The 18496-nt window shown below is 41.1% G+C and overlaps 1 protein-coding gene across 2 annotated transcripts in view; it reads left to right on the forward strand.

Moving 5' to 3' along the window:
• Window positions 1-18496, forward strand: part of DNAH7 (dynein axonemal heavy chain 7) — a 518555-nt gene that overhangs the window by 170506 nt on the left and 329553 nt on the right. For both annotated transcript variants that reach the window (XM_044302717.1, XM_044302716.1), the window contains 5 exons: window positions 1134-1346; window positions 12168-12266; window positions 13813-14061; window positions 14820-14969; window positions 17605-17787. In XM_044302717.1, the coding sequence (XP_044158652.1) occupies window positions 1134-1346; window positions 12168-12266; window positions 13813-14061; window positions 14820-14969; window positions 17605-17787 (894 nt within the window). The remainder of the gene's footprint in view (window positions 1-1133; window positions 1347-12167; window positions 12267-13812; window positions 14062-14819; window positions 14970-17604; window positions 17788-18496) is intronic.

Genomic DNA, 18496 nt, shown 5'->3' on the forward strand with positions numbered 1-18496 from the left:
CCAAATAAGTGAAGAGTGCAGTGATTCTAAGAGCGACGCCTGTCATCTGCATGTCATACTGACTCACAATATTGTTTCACTACCACAGCAGACTCCCTATGCGTGTTACTGTAAGGCACAGTGTTCTACACCATTGTACAGTCTCTCTGCGGCCAGGAAATAGTTGTTTTTTAACACGATTCACGAATTTCAGGAAATTTGGCAAAGCAGCCAAATTGATTTTCGGAGAAATTTGCTCGTCTCTAAGGGCAACCCTTTGCCAATCAGCGGAGGAACAATTCCCATACTGCCATGAAAATTGAGGCTCTTTCTGCTGATGAAACTTGAAAAGCAGAGGTGCAGTGACTGTCTGCTTCATGGGCCCCATACATAGTAGGGTTCACTGAACTATTGTTTTAAGGCTCATGCAAATTACCGTGGTTTTTGTTCTCGTGGGATACGGACCGCAAAAGAAATAGAACATGTCCTATTCTTGTCCATTTTATGGACGAGGTTAGGACATTTATGAAGAAATGAAAAAAAATGTCTGCAGGCTCTCAGCTGGTATACTAATTTACAGATCCTCAATTTGTGGACTGCAAAAACTGCTACGGCCGGGTGCATTACACCTGTCTGGTATCCCCCTGGTTCATTTTGGCGGTGAGCTGCTCCAGTGTAGCATGTCGGTCCACTTTCGTGCACCTTTATAGCTGATGTTCACATCAACTGCATGTGGTGTTCCATAGTTTCCACCTCGCTTTTTCACAATGGTGCCTTTTGTGTTCTCACGATACCTTTTCACCACAGCAGCATGCAAACATTTCACAAAATGCAGAGTTTCAGAAATAACAATGGTAGCAAATTAATTTATTAACCTGTATATGACTTAGCTTATAATGTGTTGTATACCTAAACTGTTTATACCTGTAATGGTGTTTCATTGTCTGTGATTTGCCGCTTTATAAGTGTCTTTAACTATATGAGATCTAATAAAGCTTTGATATTTTATTTGTTTAATTAGTGACTTTTTTTGTTTATTTTACTGATGTCAGATGTTTGCATAATTTGATAATGATAGTGGTATCATATATACTATAAAAACTACTCTTACATTAAGCATTCAATCTAAGTCTTAATTCTCATTTTACAAACAGGCTCTTTTCAGAACTGTTGCCATGATGGTACCTGATTATGCCATGATTGCTGAAATAGTCTTATACTCTTGTGGATTTGTGACAGCTCGACCATTATCGGTGAAAATTGTGGCAACATATCGTCTATGTTCGGAACAGCTGTCTTCCCAGCATCATTATGACTATGGAATGAGGGCTGTTAAATCAGTCCTGACGGCAGCAGGAAACCTAAAGGTATAAATATGTCTGAAAAAGGATGTTTTGGTATGTTTCGAATAATATATACTGTACAGTTCAGGTTTGCTGTAAGTTACGTTATATGCAGACTCCTACAAAGATAATGCATACAAATCATAAACATTTTGTTGCTCTCTACCAATGTCTTGAGTTGAAATGATAGCTTGGAATCTCAATATTGTTATGTCTCCTCTTTGATAAAGATCTAATGATGTTCCTGTCGCTGCCTAGTGAAATTAAAAATAAAATAGAACATAATATAATGCATCCAGCCAACCATAGGTTTTCTTAAACTTCGGGATATTTATATTCACTGATGCATATGTTAAAAGCTCACATATAATACAGTGCTTGTTTAGAGTTTTGCTTAAAGGGAACCTGTCACCTGGAAAAGACAATTTACACTAATTACAGTACCTTAAAGTATCTCTCATAGTGTGCCCAAAGATGTATTCATATCTTTCTGCGTTGTGCGGTCTCATGAAATCGACCTATAAAACTGTGTTTGGCACCTTTTTGAAGTCGTGCTGAAGTCACGGGGGCAGCGGCCTCCTTGACTCAACCGTCGGATAAGCCCGCCCCTATGCCGCTCTTCCGCATATTGATGGACATTTTTCCCTGTAGCCGTGACCGCGCTCTTCTCGCGCATGTGTCGTGCGTGTCCTGCCACAGCATAATCCTGGCTACGGCTCCCTCCCTGGCATCTTCTTGTTCACTGCGCCGTTCCTATACAGCGCGTTCGCGCCCATCGCTTCTCCCCTGCGGCGTGAGCGCGATCACTGCCTGCTTGCAGATGCCAGGGAGGGAGTGAACATGCAGATGCCAGGGAGGGAGGGAGCTGTAGCTGGGATCGCGCTGCGGCAGGACGCGCACGGCACATGCGCGAGAAGAGCGCGGTCACGGCTACAGGGAAAAATGTCCATCAATATGCGGAGGAGCGGCATAGGTGCTGGCTTATCCGACAGTTGAGTCAAGGAGGCCGCTGCCCCCGTGAGTTCAGCGCGACTTCAAAAAGGTGCCAAACACAGTTTTATAAGTCGATTTTATGAGACAGCACAACGCAGAAAGAAGATATGAATACATCTTTGGGCACTCTATGAGAGATACTTTAAGGTACTGTGATTAGTGTAAACTGTCTTTTCCAGGTGACAGGTTCCCTTTAAAGACCTTTTTACACAGGCTAGCACAGCAGGCAATTATCAGGCGGGAACTGTTCGATCCCAATAACTGGGATCAGTCAGTCCTGGAAATCCCTAAAAGGGGTTGTCCAGTGTCCTCCCCTGGACAACCCTTGGGATCCGCCTGCAATAAAGAACTGGTAAGTACTTGCCTGACAGATCCCATACTGGCACTCCAGTTCCCCTGGCCAGGCTGTACTTACCTGACTGCAACAGTAACTCCACATTGACAACACATGACAGATGAACCCAATCAATGGCTTCAGCTTTGAAACCAATGAGATGGGATAGATCATGTGATGTTTTTATAAAGCTGGGCATTAAGAATGCAGCAATACCATCTATATAATGGTAACCTGCAGAATAAAGTTATTATGTCATAAACCTCATAAAAAAAATAACACTGACAGAAGTAAATTTTTGGCCCACCTCACCTCCCAGAAAATTAGATAAAAAGCGATTAGAAAGCCAAATGTACCCAAAAAAAAATCACAGCTCCTAAATATTATTTCAGCAAATTCCATGAAAATCCAGAAGCCGCTCCTTTTCTTCCCTTATGACCAAAAAAGGGTTACTTCTGTACTCAAGAGAAAATGGGTAGCAAATTGTGGGTGATATTCTCATGCTATCCCTTGTGAAAAAGAAAGCTTGGGCCTAAAGCACCATTTTCTTGTAAAAAAAAAACAAAAAACATTATTTTTAATTTTCACAGCCAAGTGTTATAAATTCTATGAAACACCTATTGGGTCAAAGTGCTCACTACACCCCTCAAAAATTCCTTGGGTGGTGTAGTTTCCAAAATCTGGTCACCTTTTGGGGGGTTTTCACTGTAAGAGTTCCACATGGTCTCTTTAAATACAAAATGGCGCCCAACAACCATTCCAGCAAAATCTGTCCCCCAAAAACCATATGGTACTCCTTGTCTTCTGAGCCCTGCTGTGTGCCCATACAGCAGTTTACAACCACATATGGTGTTTTTATGTAAACTGCAGAAGCAGGGTAATAAATATGAAGGGTTAACAACTGAACAAACCTCATATGTTACTGAAAATCAGCAAAAAAAAAATTTACATTTTGACATTTCACCTATATTTCGCTTTAATTCCTGAGGAATACTTAAATGGCAAACAACATTGCTATAATCAGTTTTGAATAGTTTGAGGGGTATAGTTTCTAAAATGGGGTAATTTATGGGTGGTTTTTTTATTTTTATGTAGGCTCCTCAAATTGACCTCGGAACTGAATTGATGCCAACATAAAGTAAACATATGGTGAATGTTAATATGTATTTTATGAGGTATTACTATCTGTCTTAAAAGCAGATAGATTCAAATTTAGAAAATAGTGAATTTTTTCAACGTTTCTGTAAATTTTTGATTATTTGTATAAATAAAGGTAAAACATATTGACTCAAATTTACCATTAACATGTCATGAAAAAATAATCTCAGAATGGCTTGGATAAGTAAAAGCATTACCAAATAAACTTACACATGTCAGATTAAAAAAATTAGGCTTGGTCAGGGGTAAATGGCCTGTTCTGGAAGTGGTTAAATCACATTTTTATGTTTAATATATTTTAAAAGAATTTTTAGTTATGTTATTTTAAATTTTCCATGTCAATATCTATATTTAAACAAAACCCATAAAATCCTGCAGTTTTAGCACTGAACACTAAGAATAATAATAATAGGGACCACTTCTTCGTCTGCAGTTATCTGCTTATCTATACACAGAGGGGATATCAGTACAGGTGATATCACTACAGGCAGTATTAGAATGACAGATAAGGCAGTATCCAACATTCACAATTGGTGATTGTCAGAGCTTATTTATTCTCTTCTTGTACAATGACATCTGCACAAGTCATGCGTAGAAAACTATCCCATAGATGTCAGTGAGGTCCCTTTCAGTCCATTGTGTCTATGGATTATGTCTTTGTGTCATATGGCTGTAAAGAAGTTTTCTTAATGCTCTCTAAATGCTAAGAACAGCTCAGGCAGCCTAGAAAACTCTCTCATAGATGTCAGTGAGGTCCCTTTCTGTCCATTGTGTCTATGGATTATGTCTTTGTGTCATATGGCTGTAAAGCTATTTTATTAATGCTCTCTAAATCCCAAGAACAGCTCAGGCAAGATGGCTGCCCCCATAATCATGTTCAGAAAATAGAATAGAGAATTTGCAATCAGAAAATAAAAACTGATTAGAAAAAAGGAGATATGTCCCTATCTGTTATTAACTGGCAGAAAATATTTTTTGTGACACATTTCGTATAAATAAATTGACCCTGCTTTTGCTAAGCGCATCTGCCATTAGTTTATGCTGTCCATGGTGAGGACACCATAAACTGGTGTAATGGTACCTTCTATGACAGAGGTTAGAAGATCAGAGAGACTGACAGTCTCTTGATTCTCAGTGTTGTGGTTTGGTAATGACCACACCTCTTGTCAGATGCAGCTGGCAGGTCATTACTGCTTCCCTATTTAGTTTGGTTTTACACTTCATACCATGCGGTTGATATTCTCAGCCTGGATTTGGAAGAGTTGGTGTGTTCCCGCTCATCCATTTTCTATAAGATAAGTTGTACTGCTCTTTGTATTTGGTTGTTCCCTTGTGTGTGTTGTTACTAGGCCTCAGGGAGACGTTGGTTCGTTTATCTGGGAAAAAAACAGTAGTCTCATTCCCTTTCACGACCTCTAGGGTTTCTCAAGGCTCCTAGGGTTTAGGTTACGGCGTATGTATTTTCCCACCTTCAGGGTCTATACATACGGACAGTCAGGGACAGATCTAGGGCTTTCCTAGGAGGTGACCTTTCCCTTCTCCCTAGCCTTGAGGCCTAATTCTCTCTTGTCCTCTCCCTTCTGTTGTCTTCTGGTGTCCCTCCTCTCCCCATTATTAGTGACAACTGGGGACAGATTCCCTTTAAACAGTATGACCAGTGTTCATGTGACAGGTCTCATCGCACTGCATAAAAATGCTGTATACAGAGCTTTACCATGACAAAAACCAAAGAATTTTCATAAAGTTGCAAAAGTATGTGAACCCTTTGGAATGATATGGATTTCTGCAAAAAATGGTCCTAAAATGTGATCTGATCTTCATCTAAGTCACAACAATAGACAATCACAGTCTGATTAACCCCTTAAGGATGTACTGGTACGCCCTATTTCCCGAGTCCTTAAGGACCAAGGACGTACCGGTACGTCCTATCTTTAAATCGGCATTCCGGCGCCCCAGGGGTTAATCTGAACAGGATGCCGGCTGAAATCATTCAGCCGGCATCCTGTCAAAACGCCAGGGGGGGTCATGTGACCCCCCCGTGTCGGCGATCGAAGCAAACCGCAGGTCAATTCAGACCTGCGGTTTGCTGCGCTTTTTGGAGTTTCTGATCGGATCAGAAACTTCAGAGTGCCTAAAATCAAGATTTTGCACCCCCCCTGCACCCCTGCACGATTTGATGGCGGCGGGTGGTGCAGGGGGGGTGTCGCAGGCGGTGGGGGCGTTGCGGGAGGCAGGCGGTGCGGCAGGCGGGATCGCGATCCCCCGCCCACCTCCCCTTGAATAATCGTTGGCGTCTAGTGGGTTATACCAGGGTATAACATATACCCTGGTATAAACGGCTGACATCGTTGCTGCGATGTCAGCCGTTTAACCCTTTCCATACAGCGGTCCGTACGGACCGCTGTATGGAAAAGGTTAACAGCGCAGGGAGCTCCCTCCCTCTCCGATCGGGGGGCTGCTGTGCCTTTGCAGCCCCCCGATGGAGAGGGAGAGAGCCCCCAGGCAGCCCCCCGAAGCCCCGTCCTCACCCTTCCCTGTCTGCGAAGTTGTGGCAGACGGGGAAGGTTCCCATGGCAACAGGACGCCTGCTCAGGCGTCCTGCTGTTCATGGTGCTGAACAGATCTATGCTAAAAGCATAGATCTGTTCAGTGTAAGTAAAATACAGTACAGAACCCTATATAGGTTCTGTACTGTATTATACAGACATCAGACCCACTGGATCTTCAAGAACCAAGTGGGTCTGGGTCAAATTTAAAAAAAAAAATGTGAAAAAAGTTAAGATAAAAAAAACATTTATCACTGAATAAAAATTAAAAAAATAAAATACACTACACATATTAGGTATCGCCGCATCCGTAACGACCTGATCTATAAAACGGTGATGTTACTTTCCCCGCACGGTGAACGCCATAAAAATATAAAAACTATGAGAAAATAGAAATTTTGCCCACCTTACTTCCCAAAAAAGGTAATAAAAGTGATCAAAAAAGTTGCATGTACGCAAAAATAGTACCAATCAAACCGTCATCTCATCCCGCAAAAAATGAGACCCTACTCAAGATAATCGCCCAAAAACTGAAAAAACTATGGCTCTTAGACTATGGAAACACTAAAACATGATTTTTTTGGTTTCAAAAATTAAATCATTGTGTAAAACTTACATAAATAAAAATAAAGTATACATATTAGGTATCGCCGCGTCCGTATCGACCGGCTCTATAAAAATATCACATGACCTAACCCCTCAGGTGACCACCGTAGAAAAAAAAAAAAAAAAACGATGTAAATAAAGCAATTTTTGGCCATCTTACGTCACAAAAAGTGTAATAGCAAGCGATCAAAAAGTCATATGAACCCTAAAATAGTGCCAATCAAACCGTCATCTCATCCCGCAAAAAATTAGACCCTACTCAAGATAATCGCCCAAAAACTGAAAAAACTATGGCTCTTAGACTATGGAAACACTAAAACATGATTTTTTTTGTTTCAAAAATAAAATCATTGTGTAAAATTTACATAAATAAAAATAAAGTATACATATTAGGTATCGCCGCGTCCGTATCGACCGGCTCTATAAAAATATCACATGACCTAACCCCTCAGGTGACCACCGTAGAAAAAAAAAACTATGTAAAAAAAGCAATTTTTGGCCATCTTACGTCACAAAAAGTGTAATAGCAAGCGATCAAAAAGTCATATGCACCCTAAAATAGTGCCAATCAAACCGTCATCTCATCCTGCTAAAAATTAGACCCTACTCAAGATAATCGCCCAAAAACTGAAAAAATATGGCTCTTAGACTATGGAGACACTAAACAATTTTTTGGTTTTAAAATTGAATTTATTGTATAAAACTTACATAAATAAAAAAAATTGTATACATATTAGGTATCGCCGCGTCCGTGACAACCTGCTCTATAAAATTACCACATGATCTAACCTGTCAGATGAATGTTGTAAATAACAAAAAAAAAAACGTGCCAAAAAAGCTATTTCTTGTTACCTTGCCGCACAAAAAGTGTAATATAGAGCAACCAAAAATCATATGTACCCTAAACTAGTACCAACAATACTGCCACCCTATTCCGTACTTTCTAAAATGGGGTCACTTTTTTGGAGTTTCTACTCTAGGGGTGCATCAGGGGGGCTTCAAATGGGACATGGTGTCAAAAAAACAGTCCAGCAAAATCTGCCTTCCAAAAACCGTATGGCATTCCTTTCCTTCTGCGCCCTGCCGTGTGCCCGTACAGCGGTTTACGACCACATATGGGGTGTTTCTGTAAACTACAGAATCAGGACTATAAATAATGAGTTTTGTTTGGCTGTTAACCCTTGCTTTGTAACTGGAAAACAAATATTAAAATGGAAAATCTGCCAAAAAAGTGAAATTTTGAAATTGTATCTCTATTTTCCATTAAATCTTGTGCAACACCTAAAGGGTTAACAAAGTTTGTAAAATCAGTTTTGAATACCTTGAGGGGTGTAGTTTCTTAGATGGGGTCACTTTTATGGAGTTTGTACTCTAGGGGTGCATCAGGGGGCTTCAAATGGGACATGATGTCAAAAAAACTGTCCAGCAAAATCTGGCTTCCAAAAACCATACGGCGCACCTTTCACTCTATGCCCCGCTGTGTGGCCGTACAGTAGTTTACGGCCACATATGGGGTGTTTCTGTAAACAGCAGAGTCAGGGCAATAAAGATACAGTCTTGTTTGGCTGTTAACCCTTGCTTTGTTAGTGGAAAAAATGGGTTAAAATGGCAAATTAGGCAAAAAAATGAAATTCTCAAATTTCATCCCCATTTGCCAATAACTCTTGTGCAACACCTAAAGGGTTAACGAAGTTTGTAAAAATCAGTTTTGAATACCTTGAGGGGTTTAGTTTCTTAGATGGGGTCACTTTTATGGAGTTTCTACTCTAGGGGTGCATTAGGGGGCTTCAAATGGGACATGGTGTCAAAAAAACTGTCCAGCAAAATCTGGCTTCCAAAAACCATACGGCGCACCTTTCACTCTACGCCCCGCTATGTGGCCGTACAGTAGTTTACGGCCACATATGGGGTGTTTCTGTAAACAGCAGAGTCAGGGCAATAAAGATACAGTCTTGTTTGGCTGTTAACCCTTGCTTTGTTAGTGGAAAAAATGGGTTAAAATTGAAAATTAGGCAAAAAAAATGAAATTCTCAAATTTCATCCCCATTTGCCAATAACTCTTGTGCAACACCTAAAGGGTTAATAAAGTTTGTAAAATCAGTTTTGAATACCTTGAGGGGTGTAGTTTATAGAATGGGGTCATTTTTGGGCGGTTTCTATTATGTAAGCCTCGCAAAGTGACTTCAGAACTGTAGTGGTCCCTAAAAATTGGGTTTTTGTAAATTTCAGAAAAATTTCAAGATTTGCTTCTAAACTTCTAAGCCTTGTAACATCCCCAAAAAATAAAATATCATTCCCAAAATAATTCAAACATGAAGTAGACATATGGGGAATGTTAAAGGGGTTGTCCAGGTTCAGAGCTGAACCTGGACATCCCTCCATTTTCACCCAGGCAGCCCCCCTGACATGAGCATCGGAGCAGTTCATGCTCCGATGCTCTCCTTTGCCCTGCGCTAAATCGCGCAGGGCAAAGGCATTTTTCTGAGTTCCGGTGACATACCGGGCTCTCTATGGGGCTGACAGGCAGCCCGGTGACGTCACCGGCACTGATTGGCGGGTTTTGGCTCTGCCCTAGCCAGTAAAACGGCTAGGGCAGAGCTAAAGCCCGCCCCTCAGAGCTGGTGACGTCACCGAACACACTGCTGGGCGGAAGTTACCGCCCGGCAGTGTGTTATTGAAAACACAAGAGCCTGTGCCCTGCGCGATATAGCGCAGGGCACGGGAGCGCATCGGAGCATGAGATGCTCCGATGCCAGGCTCAGGAGGGCTGCCGGGGTGAAAATAAGGGTATGTCCGGGTTCAGCTCTGAACCCGGACAACCCCTTTAAGTCATCACAATTTTTGGGGGTATTACTATGTATTACAGAAGTAGAGAAACTGAAACTTTGAAATTTGCTAATTTTTCTAAATGTTTGGTAAATTAGGTATTTTATTATGCAAAAAAATTATTTATTTTTTTACTTTATTTTACCAGTGTCATGAAGTACAATATGTGACGAAAAAACTATCTCAGAGTGGCCTGGATAAGTCAGTGTTTTAAAGTTATCAGCACTTAAAGTGACACTGGTCAGATTTGCAAAAAATGGCCTGGTCCTTAAGGTGAAAATGAGCCTGGTCCTTAAGGGGTTAAACTAATAACACAAATAATTAAATGTTACCATGTTCTTATTGAACACACCATGTAAACATTCACAGTGCAGGTGGAAAAAGTATGTGAACCCTTGGATTTAATAACTGGTTGAACCTCCTTTGGCAGCAATAACTTCAACCAAACATTTCCTGTAGCTGCAGATCAGACGTGCACAACGGTTAGGAGTAATTCTTGACCATTCCTATTTACAGAACGGTTTCAGTTCAGCAATATTTTTGGAATGTCTGGTGTGAATCGCTTTCTTGAGGTCATGCCACAGCATCTCAATCGGGTTGAGGTCAGGACTCTGACTGGGCCACTCCAGAAGGTGTATTTTCTTCTGTTTAAGCCATTCTGTTGTTGATTTTCTTCTATGCTTTGGGTTATTGTCCTGTTGCAACACCCATCTTCTGTTGAGCTTCAGCTGGTTGACAGGTGGCCTTAAGTTCTCCTGCATAATGTCTTGAAAAACTTGGGAATTCATTTTTCCTTCGATCAGCCCCAAACCATGATGCCCCAACCACTATACTTCACAGTTGGGATAAGGTTTTGATGTTGGTGTGCTGTGCCTCTTTTTCTCCACACATAGTGTTGTGTGTTTCTTCCAAACAACTCAACTTTTGTTTCATCTGTCCACAGAATATTTTTCCAGTACTGCAGCAATGTTTTTTTTTGGACAGCAGTGGCTTCCTCTGTGGTATCCTCCCATGAAATCCATTCTTGTTTAGTGTTTTAAGTATCATAGATTCGCTAACAGGGATGTTAGCATATGCCAGAGACTTTTGTAAGTCTTTAGCTGACACGCTAGGATTCTTCTTCACCTCATTGAGCAGTCTGCGCTGTGCATTTGCAGTCAACTTTACAGGATGGCCACTCCTAGGGAGAGTAGCAGCAGTGCTGAACTTTCTCCCTTTATAGACAATTTGTCTTACCGTGGACTGATGAACAGCAAGGCTTTTGGATATATTTTTATAACCCTTTTTCACCTTCGTGCAAGTCAACAATTCTTAAACGTAGCTCTTCTTAGAGCTCTTTTGTGCAAGGCAACATTGACATCAGGCAATGCTTCTTGTGAAAAGCAAACCCATAACTGGTGTGTGTTTTATATAGGGCAGGGCAGCTGTAACTAACACCTCCAATCTCATCTCATTGATTGGACTCCAGCTGGCGGACACCTCACTCCAATTAGCTCTTGGAGATGTCATTAGTCTAGAGGTTCACATACTTTTTCCACCTGCACTATGAATATTTACATGGTGTGTTCAATAAAAACATGGTAACATTTAATTATTTGTGTGTTATTAGTTTAAGCAGACTGTGATTGTCTATTGTTGTGACTTAGATGAAGATTAGATTACATTTTATGACCAATTTGTGCTGAAATCTATATTATTCCAAAGGGTTCACATATTTTTTCTTGCAACTGTAGATGTTAAAGAAAATTGTACATGTAGTGTTGTACCGTATACTCTGGGGGGTTTTGCTCTGGTAGATAGGGTAAGCAGACGCAGTACGGAGGCAAAAGACAAGTTCTTAACGCAAAACTTCAGTGTTTATTCACACTTGAGGCAAATGCACAAAACAATGTGTTACTTTGCAGTCTTGGTGGTTACTTTACACAAATTGGAACGTTCATATAAGACAAGTCACCTTGATCTCAGTTCCTCTCCCAGCAGTCCACGGCAGGCTTTAGGGGGCCTGTTTCCTTGGCCCATGGGTCTCAGCCCTCCAACCTGGCACCAAGCTTAAGATCCCAACACAGAGATCCTGCTGCTGAGCCCAGCTGCCTATTTAAGGACAGTCAGGTGCTGCCAAAATCCCAGATTGGCAATTACAATCCAGACCTGGCTGCAAATCAGCCCAGCAGCACACTCTGGAAGGAAAATACCTGTTTCCCCTCACTGTGTCACAACACTTATAGATATAAAGGATTGTTGTAATCTGAGCACTACTGGTTATTTATTTGTTACTGTCATTTATCAAATTACATTTTAATGGATTTCTTTATGTATTCACAAAGTATGCACAAAATATTGACTGTGTAAATTGGTTCTTTGAACACATTTCATGTTTTGCAGCTTAAATACTCAAATGAGAATGAAGAGATCTTGCTCCTTAGATCCATTATTGATGTAAATCTGCCAAAATTTCTTTCCCATGATCTCCCTCTTTTTGAGGTAAGACATTTGCTGAAATGCTTTTGTATGTGGTGATACAAATAACAATTGGAAAGAGAATGTAACAGATGAGCCTCAGTTTATACCGCACCAAATGGCAGCTCCTTTGGGTAAAAAATATTATGATGTATAGACTTCATTTTCCCTGCTCTTGACTGTATGGGCCAGAACAGAAAGCCCCTCTGTAATTTGAATGGTCATCATGACTTCAATTGGTCTGCAGTCCGCATTGCGGCCAAGAATAGGACATGCTGCTGTCTGCATTTGTATGTCTGTCCCGCAAAAGATCGAACATGTACTATTCTTGTCTCATTTGACCAACTTTATATGTAAAGTTTTTTTTTATGTAAAAGGAGAACTAACATATTACCCAATAGAGTGGCATATTTTAAGGATAGATTAGATATTTTTTCGTGTCATCATGTAGGCAATGTAAACTGTTGTTTCTCAAAGTCAACAAACCTGAGGCCTATGCATAAAAAATAAATTACATTTTGAAAGATGTTCGCCTGGGCTTTACTTGAAATCTCAGTTTTAGCTAACCTGTGAAAGGAAAAATGTTTCAGCAGTACCTACCCCTTTGTCAAGTAGCTGATTGCTTAGTCTCAGCTGTGAATGCGTGACTTTGGACTCTTTCCCTGATGTTCCGATTGGACGTACTCCTGTTTCTTGCTGTTCAGCTGTGTTTACGTTTTGCAGCTGAACAGTAAGATATGCATTTGTTTAAGGCTACTTTCACATTAGCGTTTGGGGCTCCGCCTGTGAGTTCCGTTTGAAGGCTCTCACAAGCGTCCCCGAACGCATCTGTACTGCCCTAATGCATTCTGAGTGGATGCGGATCCGCTCAGAATGCATCAGTCTGGCAGCGTTTGCCCTCCGCTCCGCTCAGCAGGCAAGCAGCGTTCGGGTGTCCGCCTGGCCATGCGGAGGCAAACGGATCTGTCCAGACTTACAATATAAGTCAATGGGGACGGATCCGTTTGAAGTTGACACAATATGGCTCAATTTTCAAACTGATCCGTCCCCCATTGACTTTCAATGTAAAGTCTGGACGGATCCGTCTGAAGCTACTTTCACACTTTTTTCTAAAATATAATGCAGATGGATCCGTTTTGAACGGATCCCATCGTCTGCATTATATGAGCGGATCCGTCTGGGCAGACCCCAGACGGATCCGCTCTGAACGCAAGTGTGAAAGTAGCCTAACTCAACATGAAAATTGTGAGAAATATGTCTTGTGAGACCAAGACTTAGTACTTCTCTATCATGTTCTATTAGGTGTTTCACAGTGATTGTGTTTTTGTGTGAGAGAGAGAGGAAACTGAATATTTTGTCTCCATGTTCCATGGGTAGATATAATGACCAGCTATTCTCCACCCACCAGCTTAGAGACAATTATGCAGCATAACAAAGGAGCAAAATTATACAAAGTTATACAAAGTTATACAGATAGTGTTACCACTCATGTATAAACATATCTGAAACAACAGGTACGCTTTAAGTTAAAGTTTTGAAAATTTATACATTTTGTTCTTTTTTTTTTTAGGGCATAACATCAGATCTTTTCCCGGGTGTAAAACTTCCAAAAGCAGATTATAAAATATTTATGGACGCAATAAAAGAAAATTGTGAACGAATGAATTTGCAGATGACCAGCTTCTTTGCAGAAAAAATTTTGCAGATATATGAAATGATGATTGTGCGTCATGGTTTTATGATTGTTGGAGAACCTTTTGGCGGCAAGACTTCAGCCTACCGAGTTTTGGCTGCAGCACTGAATGACATTTGTGAAAAGGTATTGCCAAAACAAATTGCTCTTAGTACCAAGGGGTTGTCCACACAACCACCTGGGTCATTCGTATGTGATCCATCTCTATTAGAAATCAGCAGCTGAACCCCTGCTGATTGTCTTAGGGCTGTTTCACACGAGCGGATGCCGAGCGTGACATCCGCTGCGTGAAAGAGTGCCAAGACCCGATGCAGACAGCAGAAGCACTGAGCATTAACATGACTGATAATGCTCCGTGCCTCTCTGTGATTTCTTTACTACGAAATCACTGTGACAACTTTATCTCACTGTGATTTCGTAGTAAAGAGGTCACAGAGAGGCACGGAGCATTATCAATCATGTTAATGCTCCGTGCTTCTGCTGTCCGCATCGGGTCTCAGCACTCTTTCACGCAGCGGATGTCACGCTCGGCATCCGATTGTGTGAAACAGCCCTTAGTGTCATGGAAGCTGCTTCAAGAAACCAGTTTGCCCAAACAGAGAACTCTCCAAAGGTAGAAAGAACAGATGGGTGCTGATGTGGGCATGCAGCAGTGGCTTAATTGCATTGTAGGTATAGTCAATATCTACAGCGTACTTGACTGAGGAAACGTTTCATTTTGGCAACTGCTGCTGCTGCCTTCAAAGTCGAAGAAACAAGGCTTGTACAGCTCTGCATCAGCCAAACTGAGTTCCCATTTCTGTAAGAACTTCTGCTGAACTCTAGTGTCCATTTGCCCATTTGTACTAGACAATTAATTTGATATGGAATTTTCTTTTTTGCAGGGACTTTCAGATGAAAATAAAGTTCAAATTACAGTACTGAATCCAAAATCTATAACTATGGGGCAACTATATGGACAGTTTGATCCAGTGTCTCATGAATGGTCAGATGGAATACTGGCCGTAAGTTTCAGAGCATTTGCTTCTTCAATGGTAAGTCACAATGACTATTTTTAGTATGTATAAAAGAAATAGGAAAGTGCAAGAGAAAATTATGTAAAGTAAGCAAGAGTATTTTGGTATTTATGGTATAGAAACGTAATTCAAAATTTTCTTTAGATCCGTTAGGTGGACTGTTATGGGGAGAGTTAAAAATACATATAGTAAGTGTGGAAGCACAACCATCTAAATGGTGTACACTCTTCCCAACTATACACGTTTGTATAAGTGGAACAAAATTGGAAAATTTGCTTTATAAAATGCATCTATGTGATTAGAAGTGTGAATTTGGAATCCAAAATTAACATGCCAGAGTTTACACAGAGAAATTGCAATATTACACTATTACACCCCTGATATCCTGCAGGTTGACATAGTGTAGTAACATAGATTCTAAGGCTATGTCCATGCAGTGCAGCTCACATTTGTAAACCAGAAGTATGGGAAAGGGTGTTGATTAATTGTAACATTATACTGTATGGGGGCCACAAGGAGACATTATACTGTATGGTGGCCTCAAGGAGACATTATACTGTATGGTGGCCTCAAGGAGACGTTATACTGTATGGGGGCCTCAAGGAGACGTTATATTGTATGGGGGCCTCAAGGAGACGTAATACTGTATGGGGGCCTCAAGGAGATATTATACTGTATAGGGCAGCCACAAGGAGATGTTATATTGTATGCGGCAGCCACAAGGAGATGTTATACTGTATGGGGCAGCCACAAGGAGATGTTATACTGTATGGGCAGCCACAAGGAGATGTTATACTGTATGGGGCAGCCACAAGGAGACGTTATACTGTATGGGGCAGCCACAAGGAGACGTTACACTGTATGGGGGCAGCCACAAGGAGATGTTATACTGTATGGGCAGCCACAAGGAGATGTTATACTGTATGGGGCAGCCACAAGGAGACGTTATACTGTATGGGGGCAGCCACAAGGATAAATTATACTGTATGGTGGCCACAAGGAGATGTTGTACTGTATGGGGCTTATACTGGTGGAACTCATGACCTGTATATTCCTCTTGGGTCTAGTACATCCCCATCTATTTGCACTGTACAAAGTACACTGTATACAGGGGTTGTCTATGCCCAGCCTTAAGCTTATCTAAAACTGTGAGCTACAGTATTCCACACTATTTCAGTAGGGAAAGATACCTGAGAGGGATACCCCTTTCACCAGAGCACTTGTAATTGCAATAATGCTGTAAACAAACGGGTGGGTAAAGGAGTTGTCCCATGTGGGGCATTTAGGACAAATCAACAGGAAAATCCATAATGTCCAACAGGTGCAGGTTATCACGATAAATTTCTTAATATTGTTATCGTCTGAATATTTTTGATATCGCCCAACCCTAGACTGACCTCCCTTCCATTTGCCCTTATGAAACTTCTGAAAATAGCCAATAGCGGCATGTTCTCTTTTCATAAAGTCCTGATCTTGATGTAGGAGTGAGTTCCAGAGGTGGGACCTGCACCTGTTGGACATTATGGATTGTCCTGTCGATATGTCATAAATGCCCCACATGGGACAACTCCTTTAACCACCTGTTTGTTTACAGCATTATTGCAATTACAAGTGTGCTGGTGAAAGAGGTACCCCTCTCTGGTACCTTGCCCTACTGAAATAGTGTGGAATACTGTAGCTCACAGTTTTAGATAAGCTTAAGGCTGGGCATAGACAATTTACATAACCTACATTAAGTTCCCCAAATTCTTATTTCCGACATCACTGCAAATAAATTTTCTCAAGATCGAAGATACTGTATATCTATGGCCAAGCGGATCATCTGATCGGAGGAGTAATGTGTAATAATAGTAAGGAATTTCCTGATGTATCAGTGGGTTTCCTCCCTGGGATGAAACCTACTTGACCCCATACAAATTAAAGAGGGTCCAGCATATACAGCCTTCTGGCCAGAATGGCTATAAATATTTTGCCATCAAGTCTATATTTTGGGTGAAGTAGGAGGTTGGTATTACAAATCTTTATATTCTATGTGCTGTAAGTGCTTCTTACATTGTTAATCAGAAATTTTATGTTGTTTTTCAAACAATTACCTAATGTTTTCAGCAAGGTAGCTTCACACTAGAATTTCTCTTTTTCTTAGTACATGTTGTCATTCATAGGAATGTGTAAACACTAGATACTACAATAGTTCCATCAAATTTTGATTGGCTGTGGTCTGGCATCCTGCACCCCATCCAATTAGCAGTAGCTCCATTTCTGCAGTGGATGGAGCTGGGGACTAGAGCACTGCTCCCATGCACTTTAGAGTGGGAGCAGTGGTGCAGTAAGCAGCTCCATCCATCCTGGAGCTGGAACTACTTCAGTTACTGCAGAACAGCAGATTTACAGGTTGCAGGGTGTTGGACCCTCATTAATCAGATATTGATCCTCAGGTTAGGCCATCAGTAATAAAGAACTGTAAAAACCCATTCACAAGTTTAATTTGTTAGCTTCATTTTTCAGTTTGTAAATACTGAAATATTCAGTTTGTATACTTGTGGAACTGCTATTTTGTAATTGAATAAAGTAACATCAGGGAATAAAAAGTGACTACTTTTATTGTGCTACGTATGTAGTAAAACTACAGTTCTTTCTACTGATATTTTTTTAGACTCCAGATAGAAAATGGCTCATTTTTGATGGACCAGTTGATGCTGTTTGGATCGAAAACATGAATACAGTACTAGATGACAATAAAAAGTTGTGTTTGATGAGTGGAGAGATTATTCAGATGTCTCCTCAAATGAGCCTCATATTTGAGCCTATGGATTTAGAAGTGGCATCTCCTGCAACAGTAAGTATCTATAGAATTACAATACATATAAAATTAAATGAGGCATCTAACAAGATGTTTTGACCATTTTTAGATACATTTGCCTTATTAAGTGTTTCTGTCACCTGAAAAATGGGTATTAAGCTGGCTGACATTAGCGATGTGCTAATGTCAGCTGAACATAACTATATTAGGGCCATCTCACTGCCTAAAGCCTTTATTGAGAAAGACAAACTTTTATAATATGCTAATTCACCTCTAGGAGCGGGGAAGGGGGAGGCGTTGAGCCTAGAGGCTCCATTTGCCCACCTCTTTTCATGCCCGTCTTCTCTTGATTTACAGGGCCAGAGCAGCGCTGCTCTCCTCCCGCTGGCCGTGTCTGCAGTGTAAATCTTGCGCCGCTCAGTAGGTGCAGTGAGGGAAGGACGCTCGGCGGCTGCTGGGTTACTCACTGCACCTGCGCCGTTCAGATGTACACAGTTGGTGGGAGGAGAGCAGCGCTGCCCTGGCCCTGTCAATCAAGAGAAGAAGGGCGTGAAAACAGATGGGCAAACTGAGCCTCTAGTAGCAGGAGCAATGCCCCCTCTGCTCCTAGAGGCTAATTAGCATATTATAAAAGTTTGTTTTTCGCAATAATGGTGGCAGGCAGTGAGATGGCACTAATATAGTTAGGTTCAGCTGACATTAGCACATCGCTAATGTCAGCCAGCTTAGTACCCATTTTTCAGGT

This window comes from Bufo gargarizans, chromosome 8 (assembly GCF_014858855.1).
Source record: "Bufo gargarizans isolate SCDJY-AF-19 chromosome 8, ASM1485885v1, whole genome shotgun sequence".
Lineage (NCBI taxonomy): Eukaryota > Metazoa > Chordata > Amphibia > Anura > Bufonidae > Bufo > Bufo gargarizans.